We start from the raw sequence: 16,977 nt of genomic DNA on the forward strand, positions 1-16,977 counted from the left end.
ATTTATCTGTCACAACATAAAACAACTCTGTCATAACACAAAACATCATATTTTAGAAAATAAATCTGCCAACAAACGACAGATATTGTGTAAGATTACATAAATCTGTTATAACTTAAAACAAGTCTGTCATAACATTAAAAAAAATTGGTTATCGTTAGACGTCATTCTAGTAATTAATTTTTTGACAACAAATCTGTTACAATGTGACAGATTTGTTTAACAAAATCATAAATCTGCCATCACTTACCGTGAAAATACAACGACAAAAAAATAAGTCTATAAAATTATATAAAAGTTTGTGGTTGAATAAAATAAAAATCTGTCAATCAAATTAAATCAGCTATAATTTATAAATCTGTCATCACTATCTTCTAAAAAGTCTGTCAACCAAAAGAGTCTGCCATAGAAAATCTGTCGCAGTTAAAAAAGTCTGCGGAATAAGAATAAATCTGCCGTAATTAAACGATAGACTTTTATAAAATTGCTGGAATTTTTTTTAAAGGGTATTTTTGTATTTATTTTATTTTTAACACATATGTCGGCAAGGAAAACAATCCTTCCCAAAATTAAGCCGGCGAGCAAACAATATCTCTCGGGAATAAAAACATATCGAAAATGAAAAAAAAACTCAAAAATAAAGAAAAACATTGATACTAAATCTAAACTTCTCAAACTCATTACTAAAAGAACTCAAAAACAAAGTACAAAGTATAAATCCAAGTTAAATTAAAAACAGATCTAAGACTAGAGATCTATCCAAAGGAAATAAAACTAAGACTTTCCTTACCACCAACGGCAGTGAGACATCAATCAACACTCCCGAGATTCAAAGGAAAAAGTCTCATGAAGAAAGGAAGGAGACCAAGAGCTTCAATATTGAGAAATATGCATCTGAGGCATTGAAGGATCAGAAAGAACTGTCTCTGTCATGGTTGGAACGACCAGAACTGAAACTGCAGATGAAGGAGACAAAACAAGCAGCAAATCCGGTAGAAGAAGGATTTAGACTTTATAAATCTAGATCTGAGAATTTAGATCTGAAACCGTTGGAAGAAAAGCAGGATTCAAATCACATCAAACCCAAAAGAAATCGAAACTAGAGAGACTAAAACAAAGAAAACTCGGTTGGTGCTGAAAAAGCCAACGGAACCAGTAACCCTAAACGGCGGCGGTAGAGATTTTTGTAGAGAGAAGGGATATCTTTATTTTAAGAGAAAGAAAGAGTGATTTCCTTTCTTGTTTTTTTTTGTGAGTGTGAATCTTTTGGATTCAGAGTTCTCTAGCTAACAGAATCTAGAAGCTCACAAAAAGAAAAAAAAAATTGAATCTAAAAGAAATTTCATTTCTAGTTTATACCAAATTGGGAATTTTGGACTCACTGATCCTTTCTCTGATTTTCTTAGAGGTATTTTTGAAAAGGAAACACTAATGAATACCATCCAAAATATTATAACGTTTTCAAATGAAAAAAAAATTGTAGATAAAACAAATCCAGATTACAAATAGTAACATAAGTCTATATCCGACAATCACATAAAATACTCCAGCCAATATAAGCTAGAGCATACTATCCGTTCGAGCAGGCAACCGGCGAAAGAAGTTAACTGGAACAGAAGGAAGCCGATGTCGGAACCTCGGATGCCTCATCGTGAAGAATCCAGCCAATGCTACAACAATCTGAATCGGTGTTATGAAGAAAACTATGGCCGCAATAAAGCACAATATAACAAATATCGCGGTAGCGCGTGGATCTCTCCAGCTTAAAAGTGCTTGAAAACGTTCTCCTTGTGTTGCAAGATCTCCGATCACGGTCTGAATCCTCCCGGCCACGCTTCTAAGCCGGTCATACCTTAAACGCACCATGTCAGGGTTTCTAGTGGTTGGAAACGTATCAAACTCTTCATCAAGCTCGTCTGGATGGACCGCCTCGGCTTGAGAGATTTTTGTGTTCATGTGTGGTGGATAACGTGGTCTAAACCGGTAGTTCCAGAGCCCGATCAAAAACATGTAGAGAAACATTGTTGGTAAGATCAGTTCTGGGAGACAAACAAGCATCAAAAACAGAACATGAACAAGAACGGTCGTGATCGGGTTTCGCCACGAGCAAATGTCCGAGAACCATTTTCCAACCGCGATAACACCGGAGAAAACTGTCATCATCCGGAAGAAATTAGCTTTGCTCTTACGCATACTCCACAAATGCGAATCCGTGTCCGACATAAACTCAATGATCTCTTTCCTCAGGGGAGGCTCTGCTCTACCTAACCGCGCAGCCACTATATTCACCGCTTGATGTCGAAGCATGTCCTGCTGCATTACTGAAAACGGTCTAACATAATGCATTTTAGGCAAAAGTGGTTTTGAGTATTGGTAAAGCATGTTTGCGAACGAGATGCATGTGAACCTCACGGCCATATGTAGCTCGCCCATTTTCTTCACCCCAGTAGGGTGAAGAACAAGTAGCGGGTAAGAATGTGTGTAGATCCGTCCAGTCTCTAAAGTAGATAACCTTATACGAATCTTCCCAATCTTCACATCTCTATTTCCTTTTTCACCTAGCTGTCCGTTATCAAACACACCAACGGTTAAAACCGTCGCTGGGTCAAAGACTTCCCATGTATACTGCTCGTTATACTTGGGACACAAGTTATCCACCATTGTCCTTGTTCTAACCCACTTTTGTCCATATTTCCCAACGCAAAAAGTGTCAGAGGTTCCTCTGCCTTCTCTAGTTTTCATTGGGTGAAGTCCAACAGCGTTTAAGATCCCGAGCTCAAGAACTCCGATCGGTTGTCTCCAGAGTGGTCTAGCGGATGGGCGGAGATCGCTGCTGTAATGAGTTGACTCATCCAAAACATGGTATCCTCCTTCAAGACAAACTCGCAGATGAATCCTCATAGAGAATTTTTCTCTCTTGAGCTGATCCACATCTACAATAACCGGTCTCTCCAGATTATACCTATCAAAACACATTTCTATCAAAACCTTTAAGTTTTATATATTATGAATCTAGTATCATAAGTAGAAGCAGTACCATCGCGCATGTATCATATGATCATCAGCTCGCTTCTCTACCGTGTTCAAAGGAATGTAAGTACGACCAACTATCTCGTCCTTTCCTGGAGCAACCCGGTCCTCGACGGTGAGAACTAAATGGTCTTCAAATGGCTCCGCAACAACAAACAAAAAGTCTTCGTTCCATACGGCACCAAGGGTTCGAGCTTGGCATGGTCTGGTCTTCATGACTTGGTTTCCTAGCTGCGCCTTGACGTAAACATCAGGGAACCTAGTTTTGTCTGTCGGAATCAAGTCTTGTGCTTCGATCACGTTCACACGGACGTACCATAGACGAGGCGCATGATAGACCTATTTTAAAACAAAACACAATAAAGAATCAAATTATTTGCTTAAAGCAACGTGACATCAATAAATAATATTTTAAACATATTTTACATCTAATATTTAGAAGAAAGAAATTAAACATTACTATTTTTTCATACATAAAAATATCAAACATTACATTTTTTTTTATTGCTAAGAGGTTTGGTGTTACACTCACAGTTCACACTAAACATTTTGGGGTTTTATTTGAATGTAAACGTTAAGTACAAACAAATTTAAACCGGGGAAAAAAACAATCCAAGTCATACTGTACCTTTGAGCGGAGAACGGCGGAGATAGCTGGAGAACAATCAACGGGCATTGCAGCATCAGAATGCCAAGCATCAGAGAAAGCTTCATCAGCTTGTGTACCGATCCAAACAGCAAGCATAAGCTCACCTTTGATCTTCTCTCCTTTCTTGTCCTCTAATCTATACCATTGCGGAGCAAGAGGGCTGTCTGGTGGCACACGAAGAGGGACATCATTAATGTCAAACCTAACAAACCCGACATAATCGTCTTTTAAAAGATCTTTGTCCTTAACCACTACTTCCAACACCGAGGCTTGCATTCGCTCTTTCGCGAATGCAAACACTTGGTTCCATTCCGGATGTTGTCTCTTCTCAAAATGTCTTGTGATTCCTTTGTAGTTCCCCACTCTCACCTACAAAACAAAACCTTTTTTATAAAAAAATTCTTGATTTGAATCAAATGTTTTATTAAGACATTACTTAATTAATTACCTCGACGAATGGATCAACACTTCCTGTTATATCCATTATAGGAAGCTCACGAGCTTTGACAACGCGGACATAAAGGAAATACATTCTCTCGACAAGATCATAAGTACTCGTAGCGGTTTTGTCTTTGTGTATAACACGCCCACCAACGACTCTTCCACCACCGAGATGCGGGCTTGTCTCCTTAAGCGCGAAATCAGCAGGCTGAGCCGAAGCAATGGAATGCGCATGGACTAGCTTCGAGGGCCGCGCTGGTTCGGATCTCATCTCGTCTACTTGATGCTTTGGTACGTAATGGTGATGATGTTCGTTATGATTATCTTGTTCAGCGGCTAAGGAAGAGGATTGGTTAGGCCCTTGTGGATGTTGGTGTTGATGTTCTTGAGCACTGTTTGGGAGATTGTAAAACACATGTCGTTTGTCGGATCTATGTTCTACATTCATTGCTGACATTGTTACATATACAAAACCAATTCCAAGTAAATCACAAATAGAAATCAGCATATAAAATCAAACTAAACCAAAATGTTTTACAAAAAAAAAAATTTGAACTGATATTTATTTATAACGGCATTGTTTAAATTATTTTCTATGCAAAATAAACCGGATCGAAATCGAACAAAACCCAAAATTTGGTGAAAACAAATACTATATTACTATTTCAAAAGTAAGATGAAAGAAAAAGTGAGGTTTGGCAACTGGACCGAAATATTTTGGCTTCAATTAGACTCTCAACTCCTAAAAAAACAAAATAGCTGATCCGAATCGAACCAAAAATATCATATGGCTACCCTAAATAAAAATGGTATATGGAAAATTAGTACATATAACAAATGGTATCAAAGCTGAGGTTAATACCTCTTGGGAGCGCCGGATCTAGATTATCTGGATGATCATTAGAAGCAGCAGAGGATTTTAAAGAAGCCTCGTCGGTTATGTAAACTTTCAAGCCGAGCTCACCTCTCACACGAGAAAAGATCCCACGTCTCTCCATGGGAAAGTGAAGAACAACAGCATCAGAATGAGGAACAAAAGAGGTCCCTGAGAGAGATACCTTGCCAAGGAAGGAACGTCCATTAGTAGATCTGTTGTGACTATAAGCTTGAGCTTCAAGATTGAGATAGTGAAGACGAGATGGATCTGAGATGTTGAAGAAGAAACTCTCGTTCCAAACCGGGTTTAAGTCTCGATCTTTGATCGTTGTTCGGTGCTTTTGACCATCGAAGTAAAGCTCAACGTAAGCGTTCGATGTTCCTTGCCCATCTTTTGGGAAGAGATTGTGTGCTCCGATCACGTCCACGCCGAGTTTTAGATTGCTCATCATCATGACCGTCGATCTTTTGATCGAACACTTAAAAGTGAAAGAGAGACTTAGAGTAGAATCAAGCTCACAACTTCAATTTTGATAAAGGGTCTTGGAACTATATACTACATAATAAAATTATATGCACATGCATGTGCATTCATAAGTATATGTAAGTTGTGGAGAAAAATTGAATAATTATGGTAAGACCAACTTAGATTTCAAGTAAGGGCAGACAGAGTTTCTTGGGATTTTCTTAAATGTTTCTCATCTTGAAAAATTGAAAAAAATCCAGAACCGACCTTAATTTATACATGTACAATAATGCATATTTTTGTTATAAATTAATATGATATGGTGTGCCTTAACATATTGACATGAGTTATAAATAGGATATGGTGTACCTCAACTAGGACCTCAACCCATAATTTTTTTTCCTTTGTAAGTAAAACAAACTTACAAAAACCAAATCTATTTTACAGAGTTATAAATTGGAATACAAGAAATAAGGTCAACTCTTTAGTCTCTTTTTGTTGATTGGATGAGATGGATTCAGGAAAAATAATGAAAAACCATATTATTATCTCCACACATAAATGCAGATGCGTATAAAAGAGGTCAAGAGTTCATGCATGCATATATCTAAGGTAAAGATCCTAGAAAAACGCTTATGTCACATGAGTTTCTTTGACTTATATAAATTGAGCACATAGCTCTTACTACTTAAGATCTAAATTTCCACCAATAGAAAAACTACTAGCTAGGTCTCCGCAGTAAGTGATACGATTATTAAATGCTATATATATTTATACAAAATACATGTGTGTGCATGTATTTATACACGTATTTTAGAAGTGGGGTCTCTATCTTTTTATGGATTCCCATGATTCACAATTTCACATACAAGGATTTAACTACTATCCCATCAAAATCCTAATCTGAAGACTAAACCTCTGATCTTGATTCACATGTATAAGGAGAAAGATGGGAAAGCTTTTAATTCATTTTTGCCTCCGTTTCCAACATTCAAGCTTTGAACTTCTCACTTTTTTACTAGAGAGAGATAGTGATGGCACGATGAACGAGGGTTGAAATGGAAATCGCAGATTATGAGATTTATTTTCTATACATCTTGATTCATATAATAAACACAGTACTAGTTGATACCATGCTATTTGTAGATTTCTAGATAATTATTGTTTTTAGTAAAATTGACTAATGGTAAAACCGATAATAAATAGTGTATTTTGTGTGTGAATGATCTAAGCAAAACCACTAACCGGATATAATAACATAAAATTTGTTAACTAACACGTCCAAAATCTATGTTCCTTCAAAAAAAACATACTAGATAAATAAAAATATACAATTTGGCTCGAGGTCTCAGTCAAAATCAATAGTTTAGTTATCAACCCTATAGTCCTGAATCCATAAATGTTGGATAACAAGTTTGCAATGTTATATAATAAAAAAAAAGATTGCAATGGTAAGAATTAACATCATAAGAATTTTATTGGAGATTAGTTAGCTGTTTAGTTCATATATAAAATGCTTTTTAGTGAAGAAATAGTCAACTATCATATGAAGATTTAAGATTTAATCAGTGATCATTATACAATTCTATTTCTAACTTGATTTAGATTCTCTGCCGATCTTATCTCATCTCCACTTGTTCTCTTTCTCACCTTGTTTTCTAATTTCTAGTCTTCTAGAGAAGTCAACGTAAACAAAAAATGTACATGGACTAAAGGAATGTGATAGTTTTATTTATTTAGATAAGCAATGCACGACGTTTATTGTGCAATAAAACAGCGTGGTGTTCTTTTTTTCTAGCTCCGTGCTGTCTTCTCGAATCTGCAATTCCCTGTAAACAGAGCAAACTGAAATCCCCAAATCAAAACCCTAAACCCTAATCTCTAATTTGAGAAATTAGGTTAGTTCACCTTTTTGTCGATTCCTCTTGCGGAGAGATGCAATCGATTCGTGGCAGTACACGGTTGCTTCAGAGGCATCGTTTCTCCATCTCCAACACTCTTCGTTTCACTTCTTCTTCTTCTTGTGGAAGCTGGTCTGAAAATGAATCCAGAAAACTAGGGTTTGATTCTTGCCCTTCTAGCAGAGCTGCGACATATCTCATTAGCTCGTTGAAAAATGCAGGCTTTTCCTCTTCAGCTATACCTGTAAGCCACTTTCGTTCTCTATCTTGGTTTAACATTGTCGAAATGTAGAAGAGGTTTGGTTGGTAATGGAGATCTTATATCAAATGGGTTTGAAAATTGCAATTAGTGTAGAAAAACGCAAACTTTGCTCTTGTGTGGTAGTAAGAGTTATGTAGATATAGAAGAACCAGCTTTGACACAAGTTTTATGATTTCACAAGTTGTTCTACTTTATATGTTTGGGTCACAGTGATATCTATCTAGTATGTTAATGTACATTAGGTTTCTACGTGTTTACGATGTTCTTGGAAATATTTTGGCAGAAACAAAACTTTACGTATGCGTCGAGGTGTTTTTCCACCACTGGAGATTCTTCTGTTCAAGGATCTCCTGAGTCAGATTGTGTTGTGCCTCAGAGAATCAAGTTTAAGCGGCTTGATAAAACCGCTAAGCATATAATGCAGGTACTACAACTCAATTACTAGACAACTGTCATGGATAAATCATGTCATATGACACAATCTTCTGCAGATTGTAGACAAGGAAGCGGTTGAGGAAGTGAGATCTCTTAGAGAGATTCCTGAGATAAAGCCCGGTTACATTGTGCAGCTAAAAGTGGTAATTTCTTTTTTCTTGGTGAATGGGATTGAACTATCTTTGTCTTTAAAGTGAAACCTTTTCATAGGCTTGCCATTTACTTTTGTTTTTAACAGGAAGTGCCTGAGAACAAGAGACGTGTATCAATCGTGAAAGGCGTCGTCATAGCAAGGCGTAATGCTGGTCTGAACTCAACATTTAGAATTAGAAGGCTTGTTGCTGGAGTGGGCGTTGAATCCATGTTCCCCTTGTAAGTAACTTGAAGCTCAAACTGCAACTACTTATTCTTTTTTTCTTTCTCTCAGAATTTGTATATGATATGATAACTCAAGCCACCATGTTTTGTGTGCCTTAAATTGATGTGAGTGAGGGTGTTTGGTGACAGGTATTCCCCAAACCTGAGGGAGATTAAGGTGGTGGACAAGAAGAAAGTAAGAAGAGCCAAGCTATATTACCTCAGGGACAAGGTGAATGCTCTTAAGAAGCATTAACAACCTCAGTAAAAAAAACAATCTACTCGTGTCTTAAACAATTTTCCAATGTTTTAGTTGCACTCTCTCAAAAGGAGACGATTTGCCTCAAATTTCACGTATTGAATTTGTGCAATGGTGAATCTTCTTCAATTCTCTTCTCTCCCTTGTTGGAAAAAGCACATGGGCTAAAGACATGTTATAGTTTTATATATGGAGACAAGTAATCCACGACGTTTCTTGTATAATAAAACAGCGTGACGTTCTTTTTTTTAGCTCCATAACACAACGCTGTCTTTGAGTAAATGTATCTGTCCTCTCGAATTCTGCAATTTCCTGAAACTGGGCAAATTGAAATTCCCAATCCTAAACCCTAAGCTCAAATTTGAGAAATTAGGTTTGTTTTCATCCTTTCTTTGTCTCAGTCACTTAGTTTTTGGGTTTTAGTAGACTCCTTTGTATTTTTTAACCCAAAAATTGCAATGTCAAAAGTTTCAGTCTTTTGCAACTTCTGCTGTGTTCTTTTGTGATTTGAGACAGAAGAGAAACTTAATTTGTCTTTAAAGCTAACATTTTTAGGTAGCAAAAATTAGTATATTGAGCATAAAGTTAACAAATTTGAAGTTATTTAAGATGATTGAGGATATGGTTTTCTATTCTGATAAGTAGGAAGTTGATGAAGTGATAATGAAGCTTCTTTGAAATGTTTTTACTTTTTAGAAATGGAAGCAAATAGAGAGAAGTATGCTGCTGATATATTGTCCATAAAAGAAGCTCATGACCGTATTAAGCCGTATATACATAGAACTCCGGTGTTAACATCTGAATCGTTGAATTCAATCTCCGGAAGAAGCTTGTTCTTTAAGTGTGAGTGCCTTCAGAAAGGGTGAGACTTGAGAGTACTTCTTAGTACTAATGGTTGATTGAGTGGAGATTCTCTCATTGTTCTCAGTATTGAATGTCGATCGTTTTACTTTTCTGTTTATTGTGGAAAAAGTGGAGCTTTCAAATTCCGTGGAGCTTGCAATGCTGTTTTGTCTCTTGATGCTGAACAAGCAGCCAAAGGAGTTGTAACACACAGCAGGTTTTTGTTTCCATACTGTGAAAGATTAATGCTTTATTGTTTACCGATTTCATTTCTGCCTTATAGGTAATGATGCTAGAGTTAATAGTGACTGAATAGTTCCTTAATGTTGAATTTCTATTACCAGTGGAAACCATGCTGCTGCATTGTCTTTGGCTGCAAAGATTCAGGGAATACCGGCATATATTGTTGTACCAAAAGGTGCTCCAAAGTGCAAAGTTGATAATGTGATCAGGTATGGTGGTAAGGTTATATGGAGTGAAGCAACAATGTCTTCTAGAGAGGAAATAGCTTCAAAAGTTTTGCAGGAAACAGGTTCAGTTCTGATCCATCCATATAATGATGGACGCATTATAAGGTACTTTGCTTTCTCGATATTGGTCTTTCAAAATGTGTCTGTTCTTTTATGGGACAACTTTTTCTGCCATAAATGCGTTATTGGTGAAACTGTTTAGTGATTTTACTGAAATGTTGGATTATGGTTCTTGTAACAGTGGTCAGGGTACAATTGCATTGGAACTGCTGGAGCAAATCCAAGAGATTGATGCTATAGTTGTGCCGATAAGCGGGGGTGGTTTGATATCTGGTGTGGCGCTTGCTGCCAAATCTATTAAGCCTAGTATCCGGATTATAGCCGCTGAACCAAAAGGAGCTGATGATGCGGCTCAGTCTAAGGTCGCTGGTAAAATCATCACTTTACCTGTGACTAATACTATAGCTGATGGCCTTCGAGCTTCTCTTGGAGATTTAACCTGGTAATCTACTTCTTACTCGTATATAGGGATCATGTCTATGAAGCAGATATAGAACAGAAAATTTCTCAAACTCTGTATCATTCCTTCTCTAAACATTTTTTTTTTGCTATCAGGCCGGTGGTGAGGGACTTGGTAGATGATGTTGTCACCTTGGAAGAGTGTGAAATAATCGAAGCCATGAAAATGTGCTATGAGATACTGAAGGTCTCTGTGGAACCAAGTGGAGCTATTGGCCTTGCAGCAGTTTTATCAAACAGTTTCCGCAACAATCCTTCTTGTCGTGATTGCAAAAACATAGGAATTGTACTCTCAGGAGGTAATGTTGATTTGGGCTCTCTATGGGATTCATTTAAGAGTTCAAAATAAACACCTTTGCTTATTGCATTTCTTTCACGACTTCCTTAGATATCAATGAGAATGGCTGTATTATCCATTAAGTCGTTGATCTTATGATTATATGCGTACTCATATCTACGTACACACTTACTCACATACAAGAGAGAGACGAATCTCTACTCTTAATTATTTGATGCTCCTTTGTAACCAAATAACTACCTGGGTCAATCGGGAGCTTTGAGTCCCGTAGCACCTAGCTTAGCGCCTAAGGACGAAACACGACCCTGTAGTTTAGTGGAACTACAAGTGAAAGTGCTTGTTCGGTCGTCTTGTGGATAGTTGTAGGCGTCGGGACACCTATGTTTGAAGAATCTTGAGAACCCAGTGCTGCTACATGAACCTTGTCCGTTCGTATAACAGTACTGGTTTGACCTATAAACCGTACACGGGTTGTTGCAACCGCCCAGGGCTCTCAAGTCGTTTGGACACTGTCCTTCTATGTCTGCATTGCATATTATCCGGTGGCAATTCGAGCTTGTCGGGCTGGAAACAATTCACACCAACAAAACACTATCATCATCGATTCAAAACATTTTAAAATAGACTTTCGATTGTTGTTTTCTTTTTCTCGAGCAGAAAATTTAGGTTTGTAGGTTTATGTTCCATTTGTTTTTAGGAAAAAAAAACAAAATTATGAAAGATTTTGATGATATTCTTACCTAAACTCCATAGGAATGTTAAATCCATCCACAAGTGAGATGTCGTAGAAGTCTACGTTATTGTAGTGGGAGAGTCCCTTGCCCTTGCATTTAAGATGCAGAGTTTGGATTCAATCCTAGCAATATTAATGATTTTTTAGTCAGTTGTGTTTATAAATGGACTCAAAAAGCTTTCTTGCTTTAGGCATACATTAATTTACTCTGGACAGGTTTTGAGAAAATATACAGTGGACCTGATGATAAAAGAAAACAAAATTGCTGATTTAAGTAAACAAAATCTTACATTGGAACTTTTCATATGTAAAATTTTAGGTCTACTAAAGGAATTGTATATTCTGTGGTATATACTTTTACGTCCAATCTTTAATTGATTCATTGGAGACCGATCAATATTAATGTTAAACTCAACTACACCTAAAAGTCAAATTCCTGATGCTAAAATATTTAGTTTCACTAAACGTAATTCTCCCGAAAGCAGCCACGAATCGGTCTACATGATTTTACACACGCAATTAGACATTGAATTGTCTAAGGATATAATATTGTTTATTAGTCAGTTTATCCAACTTTATCAATAATTAATTATAGAAATTTTGACTTGAAAAAGTTAGTGATCTACTAGATTTTGTGTTTCTTCTGTATATTCGCAAACTCAAACCAACACAAGAACAATAAATGAGCTCAGTAGATTCCAATGTAAAATCTTGCAAACAAAAATTAAGATGTTTTCTTTAAGATATTTGCCAAATACTACTATACTGGAACATAAAGTTTTCTTTGTAGTATACGTAATCCAAAATCATAATTTTCTTTTTTCTAAACTTGATTTTCGGAAAATTATCAATCACAAAAATGAAAAAAATTATATTTTTCAATGTGAAAATGTTATTTGGGAGAAAGAATATTTTAATTTTCTAAATAATATATAGCATATTTATTTCAAGCATATAGTAAAAAATACAAGAATGATCTTCATTGTATCGAAGCGAAATTGTTATTTTTACATTAATTGATCGGAAAGAGAAAAATAAGTCCAACTTATACGTGGGTCGACTAACGTAATTATTATTGCATGCCTTATTATAATCCATTAAGTGTTTATGGTAACGTATATATGATCACGTCACACGTACGCATATCTACGTACACCCTCACACACACACACATACAGTAGATACGAGTCTATTAATTCTCCTCGGTGACCATCTTGATCGGGAGCTGGTGGGATCCAGTAGCACCGAGCCTAGACCTTGGACAAAACACGACCCTGTAGTTAGTGTTGGTGCAAGTGAAAGTGCTAGTCGGGTCATCTTGTGGATAGCTGTAAGCGTCAGGGCATCTCTGCTTAAAGAATCTTGAGTACTCAGTATCGCTACATGATCCCTGACCGTTCGTACAACAGTATTGGTTCGTCTGAAATACAGTACACGGGTTGTTGCATCCACCTGGGGCTCTCAACACGTTTGGACATTGTCCGTTTATGTCTGCGGTACATAGTATCCGATGGCAGTTCGAACTAGTTGGGCTGGAGATAGCACGCCAAAATAAGAAAGACAAATCATTATCGAGTCGTGTAAGAACCTAAAACGTTTAGAAGTATGAAATATAATTGTTCTCTTTTTTTATTATCTTTTTTTTTCTTGCATAGTAGAAAAAATGATTTTAACGCTTGTATATTATGTTAAATGTCAAGAGATTTTTACGTTTAGGAGTTCGAATTTATGAATAAAGCAAAAACTAAGTAGAACTTGTGAAACGATAATGGTGATATTCTTACCTAAACTCCATAGGTATGTTAAATCCATCGACAAGTGAGATATCGTAGAAGTCTAAGTTGTTGAATTGGTTCAAAGCGTACTCAGCCAACGTGTTTGGTGGCTGTCCCCAGCCAGTACATTGGAGTCCACCACTGCAGTCACCAGTTTGGCATCGGCCACGACCTGAGGAGTCAAAGTTACAATTGGTCCTACCCCAAATCCGTGCCATTTTAGTGCCCGCCGCGACATCTAGCCTCCATGATTGGCCAGCATCTAGACGTCGGCCACCTCCAGGGCTTGCGGCAGCCCACACGGTGTAACTACATTGGTTTAGGATTTCGAATGTGGCGGCTGTTGCGGTGGAGATGAGCAAAAGTGCGGAAAATATGAAAGTAGAGACCAAGAGGTTTGCCATTTTTTAGTTCTACTACTTTTATGTATGTGTGATCTATTGATAATATTACTATGGATTTTATATAGAGGTAAATGGTTACGTATTAGTTTGATTATTTTATTTTTTAATTAGTATTTGCATTTTTGAAGTTATCTAGATGATGAATGTTAATATGCTTTAATCATTTTAATAGGTTGGGGCGGCTTGACTATGTTTGATGGCTTGCGCTAACTTGCGCATAAGTCTTATTTCTAGATTGGGGTGTAGAATTAGGAGACACTACAAGTGACTTTGCTGTTTTACTATAGTTAAATACTATAAAACAAATCAATATTAATTTTAGATACAACCTTATTAAGTTGTAACTAAGAGAAATACTGAAATAGCTTAAAAAATTCATATTTTAAATGCATGATAAGAAAACTAATTTTGATCAAAAAAAAAAAAGATAACAAAACTTTTGTTAATTTTGATTGAGATTACAAATCAAGATTGAGTGGGATTACGAGCTGAAGTAGATTTGAGATTACGAACTAAAGAACTAAAGTGTCAGATTTGGTAAATGGTATCACACTTAATTTTGGAGTTTCAATTGGATAAGAGAAGCAAAACATTGAAAGAACAAGTTTGAAGATCTTCAATTCACGATCGAGCTGATGGAGAATTTCCTCAAGATTTTGTCTTTCTTTAATCAATTTTGTATCCACATGTAATTTCACAAGTCTTACAGTCTGACTATGTTGCTTCCTTATAATTTAATAAAACATATATAACCACAACTATATCAAGTATTTCATTCGTGCACGAAATAACGATCATGCGTGGTGCACACTAATTTAAGTAATTGTACTATATTAGAGAGATAAATGATGAAATATCGATGTCAATTTTATTATTTTCGTTAAATAGTATAAATATAAGTTTGTTGTTGAAAAAAAAGGATAAATATCATTTGAGATTACCGGGCATTTCTTATTATATAGTCCAAATTTTTTGTAGTTTTTAAGTTTCGATGACTATCATGTATATTGATGTGGACATTTTACTAACTTACTTTTTCAAATTTTTTCTATCGGACATTTACTATTTTTATTTTCTTATCAAAGATATATTTTATATCGTCAACCAATCTAGAAGTATTTATATTTCTAAAACAATTAGAGAAGAGGAAAAAACCCTCTTAGCAAGCCGATCAACAGCTTGATTACAACTCGAACGAACAAAATTCTAATGCAAGTCCTTAATTATAGTGTAGAGAACATCTTGAGACTTGAGTGTATAGAGATCTACTAATTTAAGTTGTAAATACTTGGACCTTGGGACTTCGAAGTTATATCACAAGATTGGTTCAGATGTCCAACAACTGAAAACATGGTGCAGCCCATTGCCCAATTACGAAGGAAAGTAATGGATTTCTTAATTCTTTAGCGAGTAAAATTTTTCACACGTAAGCATAACTTTTACTATTTTATCATTCTTTGTTATTATTTTGTGTTTTGATGGTTTGTATTATGTTTGTATCTTTTGTTTGAAAGTAATATACGTAGATGTTAAAAAAATGAATGTTACGAATTCATAATTTCAACTTCACGTTTTAATTTTGTCCATAAACAACGGCAGTGGCGGAGCCAGAAAAGTTTATTATGGTGGTCAAATATTAGTTTAACATGAGTCATAGGGGTCAGCTGAGATGAATCAAGCCAAAATATACCATTATATACCAATTAAATAAGCATGTAAATAAGAATTTTAAAATGTTATGGGGTCAACTGACCCCCTTGGTTATGAGTTAGCTCCGCCACTGGACAACGGTGTGTAAATAATAATTTATCCTAATACAGAGAGATTAATGTGAACAAAACAACATACTTAACAAATTTATTCATTGATTTTCTTAAAAATAATCATCGTAGTAACCATTGGTATATTCAAAACTTTTTCCAAAAATTTCTTCAACGATGATACTCGTCTTGAAAAATCATGTGACATCTATTGGCACACATACATCCTAGTGGTGCAGCCAAAAGTTTTGTTTACGAGGGTCATAATTATTTTTCTTTAAATAATAAATTATATATTTAAAATATATTTTTTTCAAGATTTTTTAAAATTTTCTAACTAAACCAAACTAAATAATCTAATTTTCTTAATATTATATATAAATATGTAGTTTTTAATATGTTTCACTTGGCAAATAAATAATATTTGTAGGTCATCATCTTTCTTATTTCTAGTTGTATTATGGACATTTATTTTCAAATTTTTTTTTTTATTAAAGTACTGTATATAGTATATTATTGTGTTTATCTTGCCTTTTTTATTATCTATACTATTAATTGGGAAGTATCGTGTGAACTACAACATTGTAAGGGTAGTTTAAAATTAACTAAATGAATTTTTTGCATGGGTAATTTAATAAATTAACAACTACTCCAACTAAATAAATAGAGAATATTACATTCTAAGACACTTTTCTCAAACAATTTCCGAGATACGACACTTTCAAAACACAAGGCACTTCTAATATAAAAATTGTCCATTTTGTCTTCAAACCAATTTCGGTTCAATTCTTTAATTTTAATTTCTAAACGAAAATCAATTTGTAAGAAACCTCTCTTTCTCACCCAATCCCCCACGACGACTTTACAATTTCTGTTTGTTTCCATCTTCATAATTGTTGCTTTCTCACTTCTCAATGTCAATACACATCGATTTCTCCTCCCAATACCGTTTCAATTTCCTCGTACTACTCCCTTACGACTGACAATGATCAATCCTTCTTCCATTACTTCCACCATCTTCTTCGATTATGCGTGACGGCTCAACAATGCAGGTAAGTGCATGCCCAAATAATTTTATCCGATTTCATCTTCTGTTCTGGGTCATTAGCTGCGAATCTCATATATGTTTACTCTCGGTGAGGACTCGTCCTCGATGCCTGTAACGTCTTTGAGATTGTTTCTCTTGTTTTGTTGTCGGATTTGCGTTTGTGGAACTCGATTCAAAAAGCTAATATGTCTCATGGGATATACGAGTTTGCTTTTGAGCTTTACATAAGAATGCGTGAACGAGATCTCACAGAGTAATTGTCATGTCTTGATTAGATTTTGACTTTTCATTGCATGAATCTTAAGTCACTGTCCATTTATACATTGTTAAATGAAACAATTGATCTTATATTCTCTTTGATTCAATTTTGCAGATGATTCCTTGCACTACATTAAATTATATCACAAACGGACGTACTGTGCATCCATGAATTCAACTTAATTCAAATGAT

The 16,977-nt window shown here is 35.6% G+C and overlaps 4 protein-coding genes, 1 long non-coding RNA gene, 1 other non-coding gene and 1 pseudogene across 9 annotated transcripts; 4 read left to right on the forward strand and 3 right to left on the reverse strand.

Annotated features, from left to right (window-relative positions):
• Nucleotides 1-778: 778 nt before the first annotated feature.
• Nucleotides 779-1,190, forward strand: AT4G05900. Its single transcript, NR_141931.1, has 2 exons — nt 779-993; nt 1,068-1,190. It is a non-coding gene; the product is annotated as an other RNA (long non-coding RNA).
• Nucleotides 1,191-1,333: 143 nt separating this feature from the next.
• AT4G11610 (C2 calcium/lipid-binding plant phosphoribosyltransferase family protein) lies at nt 1,334-5,694 on the reverse strand. 3 transcript variants are annotated; one of them, NM_001340723.1, is made up of 5 exons: nt 4,983-5,694; nt 4,128-4,558; nt 3,659-4,048; nt 3,038-3,369; nt 1,334-2,962 (listed from the first exon to the last, which is right to left on the reverse strand). In NM_001340723.1, exons 1-5 carry the CDS (start codon nt 5,449-5,451, stop codon nt 1,561-1,563), a joined length of 3,024 nt encoding a protein of 1,007 aa, NP_001329168.1. In that variant the 5' UTR covers nt 5,452-5,694; the 3' UTR covers nt 1,334-1,560. The 3 variants fall into 3 exon arrangements, with proteins under 3 accessions (NP_001329168.1, NP_192898.2, NP_001329169.1); NM_117230.4 differs by having other exon boundaries at nt 4,128-4,570; NM_001340724.1 differs by lacking the exon at nt 4,983-5,694 and having other exon boundaries at nt 4,128-4,865.
• Nucleotides 5,695-7,268: 1,574 nt separating this feature from the next.
• On the forward strand, nt 7,269-8,953 carry AT4G11630 (Ribosomal protein L19 family protein). The gene is made up of 5 exons (NM_117232.5): nt 7,269-7,607; nt 7,909-8,049; nt 8,117-8,203; nt 8,299-8,432; nt 8,568-8,953. The coding sequence occupies exons 1-5, from the start codon at nt 7,398-7,400 to the stop codon at nt 8,671-8,673; spliced, it is 678 nt and encodes a 225-aa protein (NP_192900.1). The 5' UTR covers nt 7,269-7,397; the 3' UTR covers nt 8,674-8,953.
• A 73-nt stretch (nt 8,954-9,026) lies between these two features.
• Nucleotides 9,027-10,923, forward strand: SR (serine racemase). Its single transcript, NM_117233.3, has 5 exons — nt 9,027-9,538; nt 9,650-9,736; nt 9,864-10,094; nt 10,231-10,491; nt 10,605-10,923. The coding sequence occupies exons 1-5, from the start codon at nt 9,375-9,377 to the stop codon at nt 10,855-10,857; spliced, it is 996 nt and encodes a 331-aa protein (NP_192901.2). The 5' UTR covers nt 9,027-9,374; the 3' UTR covers nt 10,858-10,923.
• Nucleotides 10,924-10,948: 25 nt separating this feature from the next.
• Nucleotides 10,949-11,683, reverse strand: AT4G11642 (annotated as a pseudogene). The gene is made up of 2 exons: nt 11,547-11,683; nt 10,949-11,370 (listed from the first exon to the last, which is right to left on the reverse strand).
• Nucleotides 11,441-11,639, forward strand: AT4G05905. Its single transcript, NR_141932.1, has one exon. It is a non-coding gene; the product is annotated as an other RNA (non-coding RNA).
• Nucleotides 11,684-12,456: 773 nt separating the features above from the next.
• On the reverse strand, nt 12,457-13,829 carry OSM34 (osmotin 34). The gene is made up of 2 exons (NM_117234.3): nt 13,324-13,829; nt 12,457-13,071 (listed from the first exon to the last, which is right to left on the reverse strand). The coding sequence occupies exons 1-2, from the start codon at nt 13,716-13,718 to the stop codon at nt 12,732-12,734; spliced, it is 735 nt and encodes a 244-aa protein (NP_192902.1). The 5' UTR covers nt 13,719-13,829; the 3' UTR covers nt 12,457-12,731.
• Between the last annotated feature and the right edge of the window lie 3,148 nt (nt 13,830-16,977).

Source organism: Arabidopsis thaliana, chromosome 4 (genome assembly GCF_000001735.4).
Source record: "Arabidopsis thaliana chromosome 4, partial sequence".
Lineage (NCBI taxonomy): Eukaryota > Viridiplantae > Streptophyta > Magnoliopsida > Brassicales > Brassicaceae > Arabidopsis > Arabidopsis thaliana.